The sequence below is a fragment of the Hipposideros armiger genome, unplaced genomic scaffold (genome assembly GCF_001890085.2).
Source record: "Hipposideros armiger isolate ML-2016 unplaced genomic scaffold, ASM189008v1 scaffold_37, whole genome shotgun sequence".
Lineage (NCBI taxonomy): Eukaryota > Metazoa > Chordata > Mammalia > Chiroptera > Hipposideridae > Hipposideros > Hipposideros armiger.
In genome coordinates this window covers 5,082,408-5,106,055 of record NW_017731387.1, presented here as the reverse complement: position 1 = coordinate 5,106,055, position 23,648 = coordinate 5,082,408, and the positions used below count along the sequence as shown (strand labels likewise).

At 52.2% G+C, this 23,648-nt stretch overlaps 1 protein-coding gene across 1 annotated transcript in view; it reads right to left on the bottom strand.

Moving 5' to 3' along the window:
• PPP1R12B (protein phosphatase 1 regulatory subunit 12B) overlaps nucleotides 1-23,648 on the bottom strand; it is a 108,000-nt gene that overhangs the window by 64,262 nt on the left and 20,090 nt on the right. The window contains 14 exon segments of the mRNA XM_019638030.1: nucleotides 1,990-2,172; nucleotides 5,316-5,340; nucleotides 5,343-5,497; nucleotides 7,894-8,019; nucleotides 9,098-9,180; nucleotides 10,078-10,263; nucleotides 12,275-12,378; nucleotides 13,729-13,865; nucleotides 14,469-14,548; nucleotides 14,908-14,982; nucleotides 15,879-16,023; nucleotides 17,287-17,446; nucleotides 18,857-18,975; nucleotides 23,155-23,285. Of these exon segments, the coding sequence (XP_019493575.1) occupies nucleotides 1,990-2,172; nucleotides 5,316-5,340; nucleotides 5,343-5,497; nucleotides 7,894-8,019; nucleotides 9,098-9,180; nucleotides 10,078-10,263; nucleotides 12,275-12,378; nucleotides 13,729-13,865; nucleotides 14,469-14,548; nucleotides 14,908-14,982; nucleotides 15,879-16,023; nucleotides 17,287-17,446; nucleotides 18,857-18,975; nucleotides 23,155-23,285 (1,709 nt within the window).

The window sequence follows — 23,648 nt, the reverse complement described above, 5'->3', positions numbered from 1 at the left end:
GCTCACCGCTGTATCGTCTGGGCTGATCACAGCACTGGGTGACGGCAGGTACTCGGTAAATACTTTGAAAAGAATGAACGCTAGTACGGATCAGGTGACTTGAGTCCAAGAGCTTTTTATCTAGGGTCCTACTTATTTCTCTGATGCCATCTCCTTATTTAGTCTATTATCTAGTGAATATTATTTGTCTAACAAATCAAGCGTCTCCCTATGTTATCGTGAGTTCTTGCCTTGACACACCACCTTCACATTATAACACATCAACATCTTGATTTAATCCTTGTAGCCTTCCACCTGCAGCTCCTCGAGGAGACATGCCCTAGTTGTAACATGCGGTACATCACAGGTACTCAGTAAATATTTGTGGACAGAATAAATCATCTGTAAGAAACTCAAAGTCTGTAGCAGCTGCTATCTTACTGACTACAGGTTATAAAATTCCCAGGAGACAGTAGCTGTGTTTAGGTTTCTCTAAACAATGGTTCATGCAGACAATATTTACAATGCAGTCCGACAAAGGGCCCAATTTCCCCATTCTTTCAGAGACGACGATTCGAATGATGGATTTCACCCATTTTACTTGTCTCAGCTCAGAAAGATTTTTCAAGAGAAGTTTTTCTAGCCAATGAAAGGCTGCTCTGCTTATAGCTGCCAGATGAAATCTAAGAGCCATCTGAGCATAAGCATCACATACCTAAGTATGTAATTTATTGACACTCCCTGGCTGGAAGCCAGTAGAGGGATGACAGCTGTGGGCTCTGTGACCTGTTAGCCCAGGAGTGGGATTTCTTCAATTTTATGTAAATAAATGACACAAAGGAAGGGAAGGATGGAAGGATGGAAGGACAGAAAAATGGAAGGATGGAATTAAGGAAGGAAGGGGAAAAACACTATTTTTCACTCCACTTAACATCTCCCTCCCATCTCCACTTATGATAAATGTTTTAGAGCAAACATCTGATGGTAAGATTCTCTGACTTATTACACACATATACACAATCACAAAATAAAATCTTCCTCTAGATCAGCGGTTCTCAACCTGTGGGTCGCGACCCCTTTGGGGGTCGAATGACCCTTTCACAGGGGTCTTCACAGGGGTCGCCTAAGACCATCGGAAAACAAAAAGATATTTACATTACGACTCATAACAGGAGCAAATTACAGTTATAGAGTAGCAAGGAAAATAATTTTATGGTTGGGGGTCACCACAACATGAGGAACTGTATTAAAGGGTCGCTGCATTAGGAAGGTTGAGAACCGCTGCTCTAGATGTTCAGAATAAGATGAAGTCAAACTGAGAGCTAAATTTAGGTAAGATTTCGCCTCTCTTTCTAGTCTGAAAGAGGGGACAGCCGTCCTCAGCCCTAGATGCTCCCAAAGGGACTGCTCCACTTCTCACACTTCGTCAACAGGGAGACATGGCCCGTTCTCCTTGGTCACACCGTCAGAGTTCCTCTCAGCTTCGACCTTAAGTCTCGTCTGCGTCAACTCGCGACTGTTCTGACTCGCTCTCTAAATTGAGAGACTGCAGAAGAGCCAGTCACTATGCCGCTACCAGATCACCACATGTTTTCCATTCCTTTTCTGGTATTCGTCTCAAATTCCTTAAAACTTTATATCCTTGCTCTATTTCTCTGAGCCTTTTACCATGTCACTGCTTCTCTTTGCTGCCAGAGAAGTCATCATGGGCCGCCGGGAACAAAACAGAAAGCTCATCACCAAACGGTGAATCCACACCTGACATGGCTTCTCACTAGACATACAGAAAACCTATGCCCGTCTCCACGGCAGAGCAGGGACCTTTGTTAAATAATCAGAGACAAATAAGAGCTCCACCCAAAGTCTCCCAGAGGCAAAATACAAAACACAATCTGTAATATCAAGGTCTGATCTCATCAACGCATTCGAGATTGAGGAAAAGCTTCACAGCATTTCTTCATCTCCCACCTCCAAGGAGACCCCCCCAGAGGAGACTCCCCCAAGACGCACCTCCGTCTCTCCCTGCCTTCCACGGACGAGTCCGGCCCGGGACTGGAGAGCAGAGTGGAGGTTGTGACCCCACTGGCAGTGCTGGGCGGGGGGCGGTTGGTGATCACACACAGAGGCGTGCTGGTACAGACGCTGTCTGCGGTTCTCTCCGCTGTGGGGTCAGCCTGGGACTTGTGAGGAGTCCTGAAATCAAGAAGACACAGCAGAGAGAGGACGGTCAGGCACGTCACACAACAAAGCACCGCTCAGACCCAGAGGGCTCAAAACACGCTGACCTAGAGAACCTTCAGGTTTTGTTGGTTGGTTTCTTTAATTCTGAGCTCTTCAATCTCTGAACAGTACGACTGCACATTCAGTCAGATATCCTCTGCCCGAGGAGCTATGTTTTATGAAATTATTTTTTTCCTGAGATTAAAAACATTTTTTAAATGAGCTAATGGCACAAGGCAAAGAGGTGACATGCTGCTTTAATGGCGGCCGAGTACCATCTGGTTCCCACAGGCACACAGGGAGGTGCCCCTCACACGAAAATGACACTGATTCACGACACTCATCCCCACCTGCCCCCTAATGCTCTGCCGTGAGTCTGTGTGGTGGTCCCCAGCTTGGACAGGGGCCGTGCTGTGGACGATGTAGGTCCTTGCTGGACACCCTCCAGCCCCAGGGCCCTTCGTGCCCCCGGCCCAGCCCTTTGACCAGGCGCCCGGCTGTCTGTATTCACAACTGCACATGAGAAACTGAAACAAAACCTTAACTACTGACTTCCCAACAGCCAGCTGTGTAATTAAAGTCAGTCACATGCAAACAAGGTCTTTGTGTCCACAGAGTTGAGAGCCACCATTGGCTCTCCACCCAGAAAGCTATCGTTTGTGATGTCACAGCTTGTTGCTGGGTAACAGAGACCCAAAATTGACACAGAAACGGGAAGAGCAATGCACACAATGAATGCAAAAACCTTGTTTTTTCACCTACTCACAATGACCACAAATGCTAATGAGAAGTGAGAAGCTCACTTTCAAATTATCACATTAGAATAAACTTGAAACAAATAATCGGATCACGAAAACCTAACTATGGTACCTAGATGCAAATATAAAAATAGAACAGCTCTGAAGTGCCATCCAAGGAACACAAGCTACTTCTCCAGCAGTGATCAACGACCTGAATAAAAGGAAATTTATTTTCACTTTTTAATTAAAAAAAAAAAAGGCAAACGATTCCTCAGACTTACAAGGTGTCTATAGGAAGTACTAATAAAATTAGCAGACACAAAGCTATAAAAAATTACACTTATCAAAAGCTTACCTGAAATTCTTTTCAGGTTAATAACATGTTTTGGTCTCTCTGCAATTTCTTAGGCTATAGAAATGCCATTGTTTTATTTTATTAAATTACAGATAAGGCTCCTGCTATCATTTTGAAATGTGCATAATTTTACAAAGAGGGGATTAGGAGCAGAGTCACTCCAGAGCAAGGATCAGAGGTGTGGGAGCCACTTGGGGCTAAGTTTCAGCCGACTTAACTTCTCTGACTGTAATTGTGTAAAGTGGGGAGAATGAGGACTTAAAAGGCAGGAGTCTTGTGATGATTAAATACAATAATGTGTGTGGAACACTTCGTATAGTGCCCAGGATAAAACATAAACTCAGTGGAGACCATCTAGTGAAAGAGACACCGGCTCTGAGATGCACAAATTGGGGTTCACGTCCACTTCAGCCCCGTACTCACTGTGGGACCCAGAACAGAGGACTTGGTCTACGCTTTTCGGCTCCATTTCCTTATCTATAAAACGAGGATGACATTTCATGCACTGGGGGGCTCTTTATAAGACTATTATAACGTGTGCCCGAGGCAGCTAGCTGCCTAACCCATATTCACGTCCCGTTTCTTCCTTACTAACACAGCCAATATAGTATCGAGGGCAGCGATGTCCCTGGTTATAAACCTGCAGCTTCCGAAGTCTCCTGCTGCTCAGGGTAGCCAATAAGACACGCAGAAAATTAGTGTTTTGGGGGAAACGCTCAGCTCAGAGGCATCCCCTCTCTGCACGCGTGCCCCTTTCCTCCTCTTCCTGCCTGGAATGCAGCCATGATGGCTCCAGCTCCAGCAGCTGCTATGGACCATGAGGCAGCCAATGGAAACAGAAGCCCGATCAAGGGACCATCAAGCGGAACGACAGAAGGAACCTGGATCCTTTAATGACTTTGGAGCTGTGCGCCAGCCCTGCCTATTTCTGGACTATCCTAAGTGAGAGAAGAAAAAACCTTTATCATATTTAAGCCACTATTATCTGGATTTACCGTTATGTGCGAGTAAATCAAATCCCGATGTAAGTTTTGTCCAGGACCCACCCCAGCGACTGGCACGTGATAGGGTTCAACAGATGGCAGCGCTCTTATTCCTCATCCCAGGTGGCAACCGTTCATCAAGGAACCTCTAAGCGTTTTGTTTTCTTCAACTGAGGGGCTGACAATTGCCGTGCCTATGCAAATGCATTACTGTGAGGACCTACTATCATTATACAGCATCACAATAACCCATCCACGCCTACCCCTTGGGCCAAATGGATGACCAGCACTTGTTTTAGGGGAAGAAGCCGAGTACCTGACAAGTGCCACGCAAGCAGCACCCTCAGTGCGTGCCTGTCGACCCAGCGTCAGCAGCGATTTTCATTTTCTTTAAGTTCCTTTGTCAGTTGCAGAAACAAGACCCCACAAAGGAGTCCCTCTTCCGTACCCAGAAGTGAAGGCGTGTGACCGCATAAGAAGGCCTGTTGTGCTTCCTCAGTGACAGTGCCCCTGGCTGCCCCTTACACGGCCTAGGGACCCAGAGGCTGGCCCAGGAACAGCGTGGAGGCCACGCGCCTCTCCCTCCCCAAGCTGTTTCCATTGGCTGGGGATCCTCAGAAGGAGGCGGGAGTCTTCGGGAAAGAAACCCGGCATAATTCTGATTTGGTTTGTATGCCATCTTTCAAACAGACGAAATAAGAGAGTCCCACTCGTGATGTTGGAAAATCAAGAGTGAAGCACGGGGTATTTCAGTGTGTGATTTACCCCAGCGGTGTGACGCTTACACTGTCAGCACAGCTGGCCAGGTCACAGAGACAGAGCAGTCAGAGTGAGCAATGCTAAGAGCGAGAGCCAGCACACCCTGTGGCTGCTCGACGGCCAGTGCGAGACCAGCCAGGGTGCCCGCGTCACACCGGGGTGTGCTCACAGGGACACTTGCTCGCCGTGCCTGACAGTTTCTTTGGGTCAAGTGTCATATATGTGTCCAGAGGTGTCCGCCGGGATGACTGTCACTCAAATGGCTCCAAGAAGCCTTACCTGCCATGCTGCATAGATGTGGGCCATCCGCACTGACCGGTGCAGGACAAGAAGAGGCAGGTGGCCACTTGCTGCCCCGACAGGTGGATGAACCAATGGTAATGGGTGAGGTGGCAGGAGATGCATTGCGATTGGCTGAAATGTAGGGGCGGGTGGGGCCACTACTTCTACCAAAGGAAGCACTGAAAAACAGCACACAGCAGGTTCTTCAGGACAGCTGCTCGCCCAGCGTCCCCAGCACCGCCTCCCACCCTGTGCACTGAGCAGGGATGCAGGGCGCGAGGGCCTGACCCCTGGGATGTGGAGTGACCAGCTCCAGCTAGCGCTGCGTCATCGCAGCCAGAAGGCATCTGTCAATCATCCAGAAGAGTGAAGAAACACGAGGACAGACCAGTGAGCAGGAGAGCGAGCAGAAGAGGAGAATGCGGGAAAGGAGTGAGGATCAGAAAGGAGACGACAGGACACAGGATCATTTTATCACAAAAACCCCCCGAACAAGCCCCGAGGCTAAAGGCCGGGCACCCTAGCTGTCCACCTGACAGAGAGGTGACTGTGCAAAGGTGAGACCAGGGTTTGGAGGGGTGTGGAGCGGAGGTCTGCGTGGAACAGTGGGGAAAAGAATCTCCGTGGGAAAGAGCCTTTGGGGTTAAAGTTTTAAGTCCAGAAAGCTATACTGTGTGGGCAACAGATGACAGGGAAGAACCATCTCAACTGCGACAAACAATTATTTGGGTTAGAATTTTTAAAAACTTCTTTTTTTTTTTTTTTTTTTTTTTTTTCTGAGCCATCCTGCTACCTGTTGGCAGCTCAGCGGCTGCTCAGCTCGGGCTGGACTCGAACCGCTGTTGCTCANGGCTGCTCAGCTCGGGCTGGACTCGAACCGCTGTTGCTCAGAGCTCAAACTCTTGAGCGAGCTCTTAACCAACTGAGCCACTCAGCCGGCCCCTTTAAAAACTTCTTGACTATAATAGTAATCGGACACTTGGGGTGACCAAAAACGCTATGAAGCCCTCTTTGGAAAAGATGCATTTCACTGGGTCACAAAAAAGGCATTTCTGCCTGAAGGTAAGAGATGGACTAGAACATGGGACGTGCACTGAGGTTTGGCACAGCCCAGGGACGACAAATGTCTGCTCACACTTTCTTTTTATATAGCGGTGCCACATGGTTCTGTCCTTTTGAAAGAAATCATAAAATAAGACTTTATAAAACCAAAAAGGCCTTAGGGCTGTAGGCGATCCACGTGTGACGCCAGGCGTCGGCCTCATCTCAGAAGCGCTTACATGATTGAGCCTGCGACCCCCCCAGGGAGAGGGGGCCCTTCTGCTCTGGTCGCCAGGACCCTGCCCAACGGCATCTATCAAACCCCGTGACACGGCCTCAAGCCACGTGCTGGTGACCTGTACTGTGAGCGTCAACAACCCACCACAAAACAACGGAATGCCTGTGAATCCTGTGGTGCTCCCTGCACTAGGTCCACAGCACTGTTTTCTTTGAGGAGTCGCGTCTTGGTCTCGGGTCCAAACACAAGGAGGACGGTGTATCTAGTTGGACTAATGCCTTGGCCATCAAGAGAAGCAGGTGCGGCCTCCGTGAGACCCAAGCTGCACCTGTTTACTTCTGGGGGGCCCTTCCTGCAGGACTGAAGCCCAAGGCAACAGCGGCTGTCTGCTCTGCAGCTCACTAGCTCCCACATCCCACCTTAACCAGCTGACAAGGCTGCTCGGCAAGTGGAACGAAGATCTGAACCCCCACATATCGTCTGTGGCCAAAGCCTGTCTGGCAGCCAGGGAAGCACCTAGAAAACCTGCTGACGAGGGCTGTGGTGCGAAGGGGCGGCTGGAGGGGCAAGTAAGTGGTGTCAAGAAAGAACTCAGAGCAAGGACTGAGAGTCAGATTCTCCCATGTCAGCGGCAAAGCTGCAATGAACACTAATTAAGTGTATCTTGTAACTTAGTGGCTCTGGCAGAGGCGCTCTGCGGCTGGTACCCAGCAAAGAAAGTAACTGCAGAAAAGGGGACAGCTGAGCGGAGAGGGGGAGAATCATGCACCTTCTCTGCACCGAACGTGCAACTTGCAATACTGATGGGTCCTTCAAGTCATAAAAAAACCACAACCCAAGTCCCTAAATTAACAGGCTTCACAGGAAGCTTCTTCAGTGCAGGACAAGACCGCCTCCATCTCCCCCCAAAACCATCCTGCGGGCCCGCCCCTCCTCTCCCCAAACCACAGCCTGAGATGGCAATGGCCCTCGTTGTAGCAACAGGACAGCTAGCTACCAGCCGAGGTGGCTTAAGTCCAGCCCTGGTCGGTCCGGGAGGCACTCCTGGTGGGGACTGAGAGGAACAAGTGCAAGTTCAGTCTGTCTGTGCTGAGGACTTGCAATCAGCTTCCTCTAACTGAGATGAGAAGATTAATGAATTCTGATTTAAATTTAGTCAAGATGTTACTCCCCAAAAACCTACAAGGAATTCATTTTTGGATTCACTTTTGTGGGGCCAGTTGGCTACAGAGGTGTGTGCTTATCACCCAAATCCCATGGCCAGATGGGGACCGCCTCCCGCCTAGAACCTGGTACCTCTTCAGGTAGGTGGACACGTAGGTGGAAGGAGCAGCCGTCTGTGGCGTCTCACTGCCCTTGGCTTCGTCCCCCCACAGCTGCCGCGTGTAGGAACCACTCCTCACCAGGTTAACAGCCGATCCCCTGAGAGGCAGGAGAGAAAGCCACACCACACACTGACCCCAGCTTCTGCCCATGACACGCACACACTGCGAGACGAGAGCCAGGCGGGCAGACCATAATCCCGCTAAAGAAACACATTTGTCAGCGGTTCTCTTATATACCTGCCTTCTGTGTAGGCAGAGGATGAGTTAAATATTACTACCTGCTTTCTGTGATCAACGTCAAAGCCAACCAATTTCAATAGGTACCAAGTCCTTATGTCAAAGGGCTCTAACCTTTCTGTAATGACAAGTCACTTGTATTCCTCCTTTAAAGAGCTTTGCAAGTCAGTCCCCGGCATAGGATGCTCGTAGTGAGCAGAGAAAGGGATGGGGGTGTGTGTGTGTGGGGGGGGGACTGTGGGGACAATGAGTAAGTCTGTCACAGGGAAAGAGGAAAAAGAGGACTTGCTGGAGGCCCCTTTCACATCAGAAACAAAGGCATCTGGGGCAGGGCTGTGCTAGGATCTCTGACCCACAGGTGTCCCCAGGGTCTTTGCTACAAGAGTGACAGGGTGCCAGTTTCACAGGGGTCAGCAGAGCAGGCCTCAAATTCAGTGTGCACTGAATTGTCCAAGGAATTTGCTAGAATGCAGATTCTAGTTCAGCAGGTCTGGGGTGGGGCCCGAGATTCTGTGTTTCTGCCATGCGCAGGTGACGCCCAGGGGACACACCTGAGAGACAGGCTCTAGGTCAGGTTCACCCTGAGACACAGGGATGCCTCAAAATCCCACATTCATCTGATCTGATGTGGACTTGACATGTTAACTGCTACCAATCGGAAGTGGACCGATTCGGTTACATGACAACGTGGACAGCAATCACCCTGGGGCAGCCTGTGCTGGGACCTGGCCTGTACAGGGCCTGCTGGTGGGCGGCAGCGAGCCCACCCCCGACCCCCGAAGGGTCTTGGCGCAGTGAGGACCTCAGGACAGGAGTTGGCAGAGTGGGGGCTGGGGGAGGGGTGCTGAGACGGAGCAGCGAGTCACAGCGTGCGGGGACACCGCCAGTGGCACAGCGTGTGGGGACACCGCCAGGGGTGCTGGCCTCTGTGATGGTACCTGTTCTCCTTCTCCTCAGTGTCACTCGTGCCGCTGAGCCTCCGGGACGTTAGTGAAGTAAAATAGCTTTTGTTTTCTCTGTCCTGTAAAACCGAGACAAGGAAAACACAGGCAAGGTATAACACAGACGCGGGAACACGATGTCTGTGTAAAAAGCCAGAAGTTAATATCCCCAGATAATCTGATTTCCCGATTCAATCCCAATTCCAGTTTGAGGAGCATTACAAAAGGTTAGCTTTCCGAGGCTGATTCCTAATGGTCCTCCATTAAAACCAGCACGTAGGGAATCGTTCTCATGGGAAAAACAGGATAAGCTAAAGAGGAAAAGAGCGGCACAGACCGGCTGCGCGGCTGCAGACAGAAAGGCCCCGTCTCCTCCCCATCTCCTGCCCAGCCTCCTCCTCCTGAAATGCAGCTTCACGCAGCACAGATGGGCTGCAGGGTTAGCCCGCCCGCCCGTGCTCTGCAGGAACGCAGCACCGAGCGGGGGCTACACAAGGGATACCATCAGGGAGGCCCTGGAGGATCCGGGACCGAGCGTGCGGGGATGGGCACGTGCTCGTCTTGGCTTGTGTGCAGACGGGCTGCTTGTGGGGTCAGCCTGACCACACGCCCTACTGGGAAACTGAGGCCGGAGCGCCCTCCCGAGCGCTCATCTGCCGGAGCATCAAGGAAGCTCAGCTGAGGAACTCGCTCCCAAACACCCAAAGGATAAACTGCTGTGTTGCTTCAGAGGGACTTTTTGGGCCACAGCCATGTCGTCAGGCTTCTGACTGATTGATAAGGACGGACGAACATAAACTGTGACAAAAGGGCAGGGCTTTCCTTTCTGCGAAGTAGCAGCAAGCAGGGCGCTCGCTGGTTGAGCGATCAGGTGCCCGCCTCCCTCGGACTTTACGGCCCCAGAGTCAGCCCAGGGCCCACGGAGTACTTTCACGTCATTGGGGTTCTCAGGGAGGCGCCCCCGCGGCCCACAGCACCTTCTCTCTGCTGTCCCCCAGAGCCGAGACCCGGGGGCTGGATGACGAGCGGGGCAGGGCGGCGCCCCGGCCCCGGGGAGCCGCCTCGGTCAGCACGCTGTGGCTGCCAGTCTTCTTCAGGCCCAGTCTCCACGAAGCAGGGGACTCGTCTGCGGGCTCCCCCGGCTTGTTACTGAGGCTGGAGAGCTATCGGGGAGGAGCGGGTCGGAAAAGAGAGAGAGAGAGAGCCTGACGACCGTGTTCAGCCTGTGGCCTTTCCACACTCAGCTCCAGGGGGGCCACATGCGGAGTGAGGAGAGCACAGGCACGGCCTGCTCTCGGTCCCCCGGCAGACGCCAGGCACCCCAACGCTCCCTTTGTCCCTGAGCTGGAAGGCGACCCGGCGGCTGGCCCTGAGGATTAACGCCGTTTGTTGTCCGTGTGTGATGGGCCCTGACCTTGGAGTGCCAAGGTCCGAGTTCCAGTCACACGCCTTCCCTAAACGCACCGTGTACCTGAGCACAGGACACGTCACCTCCCTGGTCCTTAACCCGCTGCTCTGAGAAGTGGTGACATGAGCTTAGCTCCTCCTCGGACTCTGTGACCACCGGACAACACGAGATGCCCCGGACGTGCACCGTCAGTAATGACTGAGACACCAAGGGCCACGCCGCTCAAGGTCTGCTCTCATCTCAAGGAAACAGCTGATTTGAGCTACGGCGGCAGGTCCAAGCATTTCGGGTTTCACCAGCAGCACCGTCAAAAAGAAAAACACGGCAGAAGCCACAGAGCTGCCATCCTCTTGATGGTCAGAAACTGGTTACTATTTCCATCACCATCGTTTCATTTTAAGAAGAAAGAAATTTAACTTCAGAAAAGAAAGCTTTATGGAGCTTACACTGTCTTCATCTCAGTTTGCCACAGACCAAAGAAAACGTCCCGATCTGGTGTCGGCCCAAAGGCCAGTTCGGGTATAACTAGTCTTTAGAACATCAGCCGACTGTGTCTCCCTGGGTCTGGGGACCTTCACTGCCAGGTACAGTGACAATGCAGGGGACACTCTAAGTCCCTTGTCTGCTCACTTGGATTTTCTCTTTTCATCTGACATTTGAATGTACATTTTTATGTGCTGCTTCTAGCGTTAGCGGCCCAAGCACGTCAGCACTCAACAAGCCACCTGCTTCTGAGGGACAGTGCCTGTCCCAGTACCATTTCCGCCAAGTGGAACAAGCATATGTGTGTGTTTGCATTTTTTCAGTTTAGTGTTTTTCTTTAGAAAAGCAGGTCTGGCCACACCCAGAGCAGTGGGAGGGCTGAGGCAGCGTGGCTACGAGGGAGGACTTCATTCCCTGGGGATCGTCTCCCGGTCAGAGATGCTCCCAGCCTGTCCCCTTATTCCCACAATGACACCAGCCCCACCTTTTCAATTCATGAGGTACTAAGACCACTGAGTTAATACCCATCAAACCATACAGCTTTTGAACAGCTTCATCGCAAAGAGTTCAGGCCCATTCTTAACCTCAAAACTGACTTCCCTTTGGAGGGCAGGGCCACTGGCTGTCCCCTGACTAGGCACTGGCAGCTCTGAGAGGCCTGGGCCACGCTGGCATGGCAACGTGTCCTTTCTACCTCTGCTCTGTGGGCACAGCTATGACGCCTTGACTGGCGAAAGTAAAATTTTAAACAAGAAGTGAAAAAAGCATAGTCACCAAAACAATTAATGCTGGATGCTGATGTATTCCTGGCCCAATGTGAGCTTTGGGTAAATACTTACCTAACTTCAGATATGAAGAACACAGGCAACTGTCAAGTTTCTTTGGTCCCAGACGATTCTATCTTAAGTTATCTAAACACATTGTAGCCAAAATCGTATGGTGATGATTTTATAGTTTTTGTGGGCAATGTTCCAGACAGTGTCTGGGTTCCCAACTCCCAAATCCACGCGTTGAAGCCCTAACTCCTGACGTGACTATATTTGGAGATAAGGCAGCGCCTGCGAACCAGGGGGAGTCCTCACCAGGAACTGAATCTGCTGGCACCTTGATTTTGGACTTCCTGCCTCCAGAACTGAGAAATAAATGTCTGTTGTTTACAGGCTACCGCCTGAACAGACTAAGGCAGGCGAAAATGTATCTTTGTTTTGCAAGAATGTATCCTTAAGGCTTTTCTAATTGGATGTTACTACAGCAGGGGGAAACATAATATCCAAAACACTCACTCTCGTGGATGGGAAGGTGTTCTGCGCCGGCGCTGCTATCTGCTCTGTGACACACCTCTTGCTTTCGGAGCTGGAATGGTTGACAATGGCTTCTGGCTTTTTATCTGTTATTAAGACAAGGGAAGCGACAAACGTGCGGATGAAAATCTTATCTCCGTGTGCATCTGCCTCTCTGCTAGACAGGCCTACCCATTGTCCAAACAGGTTATTAGGGCCATGCAATGCCTGACTTAGACAAGTCTCTAGACGCTGCTGCCATGAGAAAAGAAACTCCGTGGTATTCCTGTCTGGTGGGCTCCAACACCCATTCCCATATACGAGTGGATACAGAAAACTGAAAGTCTCCTCCACATTCTACACCTAACAAAACTTCTTCCTCACTACACGCTAATAAGCTCCTCTGACCACCGCGAGTCCCGACCCGTGACTGCCCCGGAAAGGCCAGCTGGCCGGGGGATGTGAAAGTTCTGGAAGACCGGGCTCTGGGGTTCAGGACTTACCCTCAGGCAGAGGTGGAGTGGGAAAGGGGGTCACAGAAGGTTTCGGAACAGGGCTGTCGTGTGAGACAAGGTGCTGGGGCGTTTGGATCCCACAGCACGTGGAGGTGGGCGGCAGGGAACAGGTGACCCGGGCACGGGTGCCCGTCAGGAGGCCGGTACAGCAGCCCTCTCACTCTGAGCCCTTGGTAGCCAATGAAGAGGTCTAGCACAGAGCAAGCCCAGATCCCAGTGCTAGACAATACATGAAGCCTAAGATCTGGAAATACTCGACACGTAACAAATATATAGAAAAGACGGACATTTGTACCTGCCGACAGGCACTACACTAGCATTTCCAGAGCAAGCAGTGCCTGCTTCATAGAAATTCAAGTCTCCGTGAAGAAGAAAAGGTCATCCTTTTGCTACCAACTTAGCTGCTGCCTGTCCTCGCCATAGAACCACTGGTCTCTGACTTCCTTTGGTGACAGTCAATGAGCCTCAGAGACAGAGACATGAAGAAAGACAGGATTCTCCCACGACTGAGAGCAACCGTGTCAGCAAAGCCAGGACTACCAGGAGCTGGGCCCAGGTAATATAGGCTGAGCCGGACCTGCTCCCCTGTGGCGCCCGCAGGGCCAAGTTCAGAGGAGCACAGACCCACTGTGAATGTGACAGCACCCTTCCCTCACGGCTCCCCCAGCTGGACAGAGCAGCACCTGACGGGTGTGCCTCTGCGAGGGCTCCAGACCTCTGCCTGTCGGCACAGTGCGTTTGGGGAACCAGCCGCTACACCCCAGCAACCCCGGGTCACAGCAGGCGGTCCCTTGTCATGTGGCTACAGGAGACCTGGCAAAGGGATTCCATCACGCTCCCCGCTTTCGGCCAAGGGCCCCCCCGGGGACCCTCTGCGGCCTGCCCCTGCAACGGGCTGCGTGGGCGCTGGGCGGGCCTGGCGGGAGCGTCCGCATCGCCTACCCGCCTCCTTCTCGGCCTCGGACTCGGATGCTTCGTCTTCACCCTCCTCCTCGGAGCTGGAGCTGCTGGACTCCTTGCTTCCTTCCTCCGCTTCGTGGGACTTGGGGGTCTCCTCCTCATACAGCAGCTTCTCTTTGCTAAATAAAGGAGGCAGTCTGAGTGTCATTCAGAAACGATAAACCATTTCTTGAGCATGCAGACGGCGGGTGTCAGGGAACGAGGCCAGACACCTCCGAGTAGCAGCGGTGACAGAAGTGTGCTCAGCCTTCCTCTGCATCTGCGTCCCCCGAACCCCTGGTTTCCTGCCAACTACGGTTCAGCGTTTGGCTTTAGAGCGTGACTTTAGAGCTCTAGCCTGTTCAATACAGGAAAAGCAGGCTCTGAAATCTGTTGGTTACGGGGCAGGTAAATATAAGAGATCATTGGATGGCTGTTCACTGAGTGAAGCAGGCTGGCCCTGGGGTGGTGTCCCTGAGCCCACAGCACTTCCAGTTACAGAAGCAGCTGGGACTCAGGACCCCTGCGCCAGAGGAGAAGTAGTGCTGTGGTCCGATTTCATTCCCAAATGCCACACACGCTCGCCCACCTCAGCGTCCCCCTCTGCCCCCCAAACATTCCCGCACATTTAAAGACTGCTGGGCTAAACTCAGTTTCGTTGATGCATTAACCCTCACGCCATGTGTCACACACGCGCCCCCACAGCACAGCCCATCACAGTCCTCAGGCCCCAAGCGCCTTACTTCCTGAAGAGCCTGCCGGGCAGCCTGCTGTCCAGGTCTGACTCGATGAGCTTGTTCCGTGTCTCTTTTTCACTTCGAAGCTGGAAGGGGAGAAGAGGGAAGACGTGGACCACAGGTGAGACATCAGCAGAGACGAGAACTCGAAATGGTCCTGTCGCTCAGAAGGAGACAAGGCCACACCAGGGAGGGGACAACTCTGACGTGAACGAGCTACACTCATTTTCCAGGATGCAGGGAGCTGTTAGTTTGCTGCCGTGGCTTTTAACTTTCAGCTGCTTTCCTACGATGAGTAACCGTTCCCAACCACAGTTTCTGGGTACTTCCTCCTGACAGGCAGCTGGCAGCCCCTGGAGGGAGCAGCTGGCGCCTTCGGCACAGCAGACGCAGCCAGAGCAAGCAATGGAGGTGCCGCTGTGGACCGCGCTCCGTCCACACTCACCACGCTCTGCTTCTTCTGCAGCATCTCCAGGTGCTCCACGAGGCCCTCGTCGGCCACGTCAAACGGCGTCTGGCCCTGGCAGAGAAAAGGCACGTGACCATGAGCAGACAGGAGGAGGGAGCACGCGGCTCAGTCAGGCACTCCAGCATGTGCTACACCTCGGACCCCAGCCACTGCCGCTTCCCTGACCTGGGGACGCGGCCTTGTCATGATGGCATCACCTCTCCTAGGAGAATCAGCAAATCCTTACGGGGTCCCCACTCTGAACAGTACTGAGGAAATGGCCACCGCTCTAATGCTTACGGCCACCTGGCAGTTAATCACGTGACAGCTCTGCCGGTGCCTGTTCTGAAATGGTCTGAACTGCTGACAAACTCGAGGGGCTCTCAGAAGGCCCAGGAGATCCAGGGCACATGTGCACTAAAGGTCATGTCATGAAACCCTGTCCCTGGAAGTGAGACAAGGGCTGTCTCTTCCAGGAAACATCAGCGGTGAGAGGCCCGAACCCACAAGCCGAGTGCAACCCGGGCCAGGGAGGCACGGGAGGTGGACTCGGACATCCGCAGACGGACAGAGGAGTGCTGCGTCCAGTGAGCTCGAATAACACGATTTCAACCCAACTCCGGATTCTTGTCATTATGCTGCTCTTTTACTGACTGAATGGGAATAGAACTCAACTATTAAGTCTTTGAATTAAAAATAAAGTAAAATTAAATCTTTCATAGGCTTCCCCAGTGCTCACTTTTGCCGAGGGCAAGTCTCTTTTTTTCCTGTTTGTTTCAGGGGCTTCCACAAACAAGCCCAGTGGCAGTCAGACAGCTCTGTGAGGTCACGGTATGCTGGCAGAGCCACAGCTGCCCGTGCTGTGGTCCCACTGCCCTGGACAGGGAGCCGGGTCGCCTCACAGACGCTGAGCCTGCTGTCCTACAGCCCCGCCAGCAACGCCGAGGCCGGTGGGCAGGCTCACTCACCAGTTTGTTCCTGATGTCCATGTTGCAGAGCGCCTCGGCCAGGATGGAACAGGCCTCCTTCACCCCCCAGTGTGCGGCAGCGTGGAGGGGTGTCCAGCCGTCATGGTCCTGGATGTCCAGTTCATAGCCAGCCTGAATTAACAGTCTGAGGAGAAAACCCCAACAGGACATGTATGTCCTGGATAGCACAGCTCCCTGCCGAATGCACTGTCACCCACTGACCCACAGAGTACCGGAGGCACAGCTCAGCCCTCCTAGCGACTACGTGACAACCAATCATAGGTGACATCTACCCACCCTCTCCGAAAGGTCATGTGGGGTCCCCTCGGCACATCTGTGTCACACCATATGACAAGTGCCTGGGGAGGCGTGTCCCTTACATGACCTGAAGCCTAATTCAATCAGGCAAACCCTACGACTACGATGAGGTGTGCTCTCCGTTTCCAGTGTGTGTGTGTGTGTGTGTGTGTGGGCGGGGGCACCTCAAATCAGGATGGATGCTCTTCAAGGCGCTGTACTTGCTGGCTTTCTGCCGGTTGTCCAGGACACCCTGTGTTTACTGTAGACTCATAGCTCCAAGCCTGCAGGAGTGTCTCGGCTTCTCTTGCACCATACGGCTTCGGTCTAATGTGCCCGCGGGGCGCACTGTACAGCTTCGGTCTAATGTGCCTGCGGGGCGCACCGTACGGCTTAGGTCTAATGTGCCCACGGGGCGCACCGTACGGCTTCGATCTAATGTGTCCACGGGATGAAGGTGCCACTGCTGAGGCCCCAACCTGCACGGGGCTGATGCAGGTTACCTACATTAAGGGCCTCCAGACGCCTTCTGAGGACTGAACAAGCACGAATGCCACTTAGGTCACACCACACTGCCACGCCTGCTAGAAACCCCGTAATGGGTGGAATGTGAACCCTGGAAGAGCCTGTGGCAAGGCAGCCCGTGCATTTGGGAAAGTGTCAACATATCCACCAGGACCTGCGTGAGGCACGTGTGGACCTGAAGGAAAATGAGTGGGGAGCAGAGCAGCACCCCTCATGTCAGTGTGGCCATCCTGCCTTTGTGGACACACACACTCCAGGTCTGTGTCGTTAATCTGATGAGCCCAGAGGACCAAACCACACTGCACTGCATGTCACTAGAGGAGGAGGCTGTAGGGTGCTGACGCTAAGCCCTGGGCTGGGACCTTCAGGGCCCACCTACCTCACCCCTTTCACGGCGCGTGTCAGTGAGAAGCTAGGGCGGCAGGAGGGGCCCATCCGCGGACGACCACCAGCCCACATAGGTAGGGCTGGTGGTCAGACAGGAGAGAGCACAGACAAGCACTGTGGCGGACCCTCATTCACCCCTCCTTCCACAGCCCATTCTCTCCTGTCCCGTCCCCGACTACGGTCCATGGAGATGACATACCTGAGGACCTCGGAGTAGCCCTTGGCAGCAGCCACGTGCAGCGCAGTGGCCCCCGAGCGGGCCTGCCTCATGTCCTCTATCTTCCCACTGTTGAGCCACTGCCGGGCGTCCTGCAGCATACGCTGCTCTTCTCCCCTCCTCGCCTGGTCCAGGTCAAGCCCTGCAGGAGAAGCACACGGCGGGGCTGTTGGTCTGACGGACTCAGGTCCCAAACACACCACAGACCACCACAGACAATGTGCAGTCAGCAGCTGCGTTCTCCAAGTCCTCCTAGGCGAGTGACAGCGCCCAGCCAGAGCCTCAGGGACTTCACAGGTGGCACATCCCTCAGGGAATATACCTGAAACTGCTTCCAGCTTAAGAACATAAAGCCCACGTTTGTAGAAAGCTATACATTTCAAAGTCCTCTTCCATGTTACACCGTGTTAGTGTCTTGGCAATCCTCTCAGGTAAGTCTATTTATCCCCACTTCACAGGAAACACCCACAGAAAGATCAGGTGTCTTGCTCCAGGCACAGAGCACGTTAGGCTGTCACTGGGACTGGGACATCCCAGGACTGGCTAAGAAACCAAGCTCATCCTTTAGTCCAGCAGGGCACAAAGCTGCTCGGGGACACGGAAGGCAGGAGAAGTGACCGTTTACCGCCCGGGAGCAGCACGGGCTTACGGCAGAGTCAGCATGTTTCCTAGAAGTGCAGATGTGAAATATTTTCAGCTTTGCGGGCCACTCGGTCTGTCACAAGGACTCCACTTGGCTGGTGGAGCGCAAAGGCAGCTCTGGAGTCTGGAGACAGACGGACGCGGCCAGAGCTGGCCTCTCGGAAACGACCACAGCAGGAGAGGCCCCTGCGCTACGGCCCTGAGCATGAAGTACAGGTCGTGGGTACGGCAGTGCAATAGAAAGACTAGTGGTCACTACCCATCACGTGCGTGACGTCGGTGACGGTCCCAGCAAACTTCTGAGAGCCGTGCTCCTGGCTATCTGACTAGTTATTTGCCACCTTTCTTTATCAAAAGGCCCTGATCCAGGACCTCCAGGAGTGTCCTGACCTAGTCTTTGAAATGGTGTCTTCTGAAAGTAAAGAATCAGAGTAAGTATTTTTCGAGTTTATTCTCCTAAGTCAGCTTGCTCACCCTGACAAGCCGCCAGAACGGTTTCCGGGTTAGTGTGGCTAAGGGTCATTTAGGGGCACACAAAGCACCTTCCACACCCCCAGCGCTCGAGGCTCACACACAGGACCTTCCACACCCCCAGCGCTCGAGGCTCACACACAGGACCTGAGACTCACAGCCCTTCCTTGGGCTCTACAGTGTGAGCAGGCTCAGAACCAGGCACAGTGAGAGCTGTGCCCGCCCACTTGGCCTGTCTGCGTCCTCAGACGAGGCCAGGTCACTGCTCATTCTGCAGTGGGTGAGTGGCGTCAGGGAGCAGATGGGGGCCCGCCCTCTGTGGCCTGTGAGTTGCTAGGGGGCTAGTGCTGTGCACACAGGGTGGCCCTGTCCTGTCCCATGACGGCGGGTGGCTCTCTGGAGGTGGCATGTCTGCGGCTCCCGGCGCCTGGGGGGTTACCTTGCTTCTTGACCTGCTCCAGAAGCAGGTCCTTCATGGCAGGCTCTTCCGCAAGGTCGGAGGGCACTTCCCCTTCACAGTTCACGACGGCCACACTGGCGCCATGGTTAAGGAAGTACCTGTGGGGACAACACCAGGGTCAGCAGCACCCCTGCCAGGCTGGCACCTGTGCAGACGCACGCACCTGAGGCTCGAGGCCCAGCATGACCTCTGCTTCGGGGGTTTGAGTGAGGTCCCAGGTAAGGCATCCACTGCTGCTTCCCAACTCCACTAGCCTTCCCTGGTTCAGACCGGCAGTGTCTGTTTCCTGACAAGAGCTACGCCAACAAATGGGTTTCTTCCCCACTCACATCCCTAACCCCACCCTCTCACCCCCAATGGACAGCAAGAGACTGTCTAAATACCATGAGGAAGACACGGGGCCCCAAAACTCCCCTCTCCTCCCTAAGGTCCAAACACAGGTTCCCAAAAGGACTTCTACACTGGTAATACTGACAATGAGTCCCCAGGAGATTTGTAAAGAGCTCACTCTCATGAAAATGTCCCCAATGCCACAGGCGAGTACAGTTAAGTAATGTCGGGAGTAAAAATTGGAAAGTAAAGGAGAGCTAAACGGTGTCTCCAGGAAACCCCTCCGACCAGCACCTCCATGAAACCTCATGCTGAGAGGGAACTGAGTTACTAAACAAGTAAATAGCTACATTCTAAATACTGAGATTCTAGATCAAAATGCAACAACTGACCCTGAATCAGGCAGGTCTGACAATTTTAATACCTTACATGGACCCTTTTTGACTTTCAAAGTACTTTCACATAAAACTGCATAGTGAGTCTCAGCGGTTTTACGAAATAGGCCATGTGGGTGGTATTGCCCCACTTTAAGAAACAGGCTCATACATAGTAATTTCCTTAAAATCACAGAGGTGGCAAGTGGCAGAGGCTACAGCCCCAGTCTTCTGATTTCAAGTCTAGTTCATCTTTTCCCGAGATCAAGTTACTTTTAGGCCAGTGAGAAGCCTGATAACGCTGGGAGCTCTAGCAAATACTCAGAAGCATTAAAGGAGAAAAACCAGTTAAATTAGACTTCGACCATTCAGCAATTCAGTAAACACTCATTGTTCCCCTACTATGTTTAAGGTACCACGTTTTAGACACTGTAGGCAATTTAAAAAAGATGACTGACCTATGACCACTGCATTCAAAGGGCTGGCAGAGAAGGCAGAATCGACAAAGATTAGACCGAGGCTGTGTTTTGCTTTCTGAGCGCCTCGTGGCTGGCGTAACAGAGCCTCGATCAGTGCTTTTTCACTTTACACACCACTCCCACATAGACAGACCTGGTTCCCTCTCATCTGCAGTTTCCCAGCCCTCCCTCGCTGGCTCAGAGACGACTGCGCCCCCTATCTGCAGTCCCGTCCCCATCAATTACCCTTCCACCCCCACACATGCAGGAGCACCTCTGTTCTGGTTCCTCCTTCAGGCCACAGGAACATCCAACTACACCATCCCACCTTGAGAACTCCAAATGCAACTAACACACACAGTAGGCCCTCAATCACGCTGCCGGGCTGAGCCGCACCCCTAGTGCCCCCCCCACCCCGCGCGCCCACACTCACTCAGTTCAGCAGCCTCCCTCATCGGACAGAGCACCCACGCCTCCTCCCTTCCTGTTTCGAGGCCCACTTAAAACACCTTTGCCTCTGGAACCTTCGCCTGCTCTCGCCAGCAACCTCCCTCTTGCCCTGGTCCCACCTCTGCCCACCTTCGCCAGCAGTGATTCTGGTCTGTCGTGACACACGCCATGTCCCATCGGTCAGGCTGAAAGCCACTTGGGGACAGCCACTAACTACGTGTTCCTCACCGCCATCACTGCTGTGACATCTGACACCTTCTCTTTTCTCGAGGCACTCCACAAACGTTGCTGAAATAAAGGAAGCATCCTGCCCGCTCCATTCCAGCGCTTACCAGGTTGGACACAATGTCACTTGGGTAGACGGACCCTGCTTTGCCTTTTGACATGTTCTCAGGCTCCTCATCAGGAAGACACGTCTATAAAGACACCCGGCTCACCATGAGTCAGAAAGAGATCACTGCCGAGTAAAGCTACCTTCCTAAACCACTTTTAGAAAAAAAAGCACAAAGCTCTTTAGCTTCACACTTTTCCCTGAACAAGAATAAATATCAACCTATGAAATAATATTTACTTTACCTCTGAGAATCTTTATAGTTACCCAGAGGCTCAGAAATATCCACTAGCGCAAAATATACCCGTCCCTTAGAAAATAAAGCCTTCCTCTCCCCTAACTCATCTCTGAGAGACGGTCTTTTTGCTACCATTCCAAAGGAAATACTTTGCAAGAAAATAAAATGCATTAAAAACTCAGAATAAATTACACCCAATAAAGTACAAAGCCAAACCAAATGCTGAACCCTTGGGTCAACCTGCTGCTTCTCCATTACACACTTATTGGTAATAAAAATGTAAAACATCCAGCTAACTAGCAAGGAGCCTGAACTCAAATTAAAATGAGGAAAAAACACCCTCCAACCCTTTTTAGAAAATATCTCATGCTGAGTTCCAACATGACACGAAAGAGGTCACCATGGAACATGAAATACTTAAGATTCCTCCTGAAAAACAGGTTGGCCTTTTGCTCATTTCTAGTCCCTTGAAACTTAGAATTCCTAATGATTCTGAGAATAAGAGTGTAAACTTTAAGATCTTTAAGATACAAAATAAAAAATGACAAAATGTCCAAGGGCTAATCTCATCTAAAACACTGTGCACATTCCCTGAGATGAAGAAACCCAATGAATAATGCAAGCAATGGGTTATTTTCCACTGTCTAGGAAGCAGTGCTATAACCCAAAGTAAATAATGACAGTAACGTGAAAACCCGTCTGATAACTATAAGCACAATGGAAGATAAATTAAAGAAGCCCCCACCGCCACCCACCCCACGCGATGGCTCCGGTCTAGCTGACCTCTCCCGGACAGACGTTTGTATGTCTAATTAGTAATACAGTAATACCTTGGTTTGCGAGCATAATTCGTTCCGGAAACAAACTACTTGTATTGTAAGACATCACTCGTTTACCACGTAAAAATGTACTAGAAATGTTTGCTCTTCTTGCGGAACACTCACAAACCACATTACTCGCAATCCAAGGTTTTACTGTACTTTGTAGAGGAAACAGTGGCTCTGACCGATTCGTTTCACTCAAGGTAATATTTATGTTGGCAAGAGACAGTTACATTCTGGACTTATGTCCAAAGGAACTGTTCACCCATGAAGATGAATGGGAACCACTGTACAAAGCATTTACAATCGTTCTCTGCGCACTGCGCCTAAGGAGAAAAAGCGACTCCATGAGGAAGGCCAGCACAAGCGATCCGATTCTAAGCATGAGTCCCACCTGTCAGCTTCTGAGGCAAAAACAGCGAAGCCCTTGGATGCAGTGAGATGTGGCAGTTCGAAAGCCACACATAAGCCACCTGCACAAGTAATCAGATGTCAGTACCGAGGAGCTAACGTGTCTGTAAATGTTTCTTAGATAAATTTTACAGTGAAAATCGAAATATGAAAACGCCCCCCACCCTTAGGCATCAGAGGCTGCATTAGTGGCCAGGCTGAGATGCTCTGACTCAGAGAGGGCGGCCTGGGGACTGAGGGGTGACAGGCTTCCACTCAGACGGAACAGAGCGAAGCCCGAGACGGAGGGAGAAGGTGCTGTCCGTTCTGCTGGGTTGGGGGCGGGTCCGGTGCACTTTCTCAGACAGGCAGCCGGTGGAGAGCAGCGCCTCAGTCAGGGCCCCCTGGCCAACCCCCTCCATCGGCATCGCCCACCAGGCACCCGGCTCAGCCCCCAGGAGCCCAGGCAGGCCCCGAGTTCTGTGGGGAGCCATCCCTGGGCCTCGCATAGCTGCCAATGTAACCCCCTGCTGTTTGCCCGGTAAGAGAAAAGGAATGGAGCTCTAATCACACTGGAAAGTCCCCAGGGCAGCAGTCTGATTTTCAAAGGACCACAGGATGCTTTACTGGGGGAACTCAGCTTATCCTCCTAAATGACTCTCCTCTAGAACACACTGGGGAGTTTCGACGGCCGAAGCCACCTCCCTGACCTCCCCTTCGGCAGACGCTGAGAACACAGTATCAATTATTCCTTAGAAATAAGTCAACGTCTTCCTTTTGTAATTTGTAATAAAGAGAGATTTAACTGTTTATGAAACTCAAATTGTCGGAGCAGAAGAGAAATGAGGGCTGTTCCTGCAAAGCACCCAAACCCACCAGACTCACTCTGCAATGTTGAGGTAGCCGCAGGAGGCCGCCGCGTGGAGGGGCGTCCAGCCCTCGTTGTCCTGCCGGTTCACATCGGCTCTGTTCTCCACCAGAAACTTCACCATGTCAAAATTTTCATCAATACAGGCCTGTAAAGAAAAGTCCATCCGTTCACTCAGCAAGTCTCACTGAGTGCTGCCACGTGCCACACTGCTCCAGGCACTGACAAGGCAGACGTTCCAATGACATGCTGGTGTCCAATGGTCGCATACAAGTGTCCAGAGCGTGACTTCTGAGTACTGCGAGCTGATGCGAACCCCTGAATCGCCTCCAGCCTCAGCATCTCAGCTGTGAAGCCGGCACAACAACACTTAATCTTATTCACAGTACTGCTAGGATTAATTGTGAAATTGGCTTCTGAAGTGCTAGAAATGGGTGAGCTGCTTCATCATCATAAAAAAGGGGACGTTATAACCACAAATTTGCTTCTGAATTTCAGAAGGAAATAGACC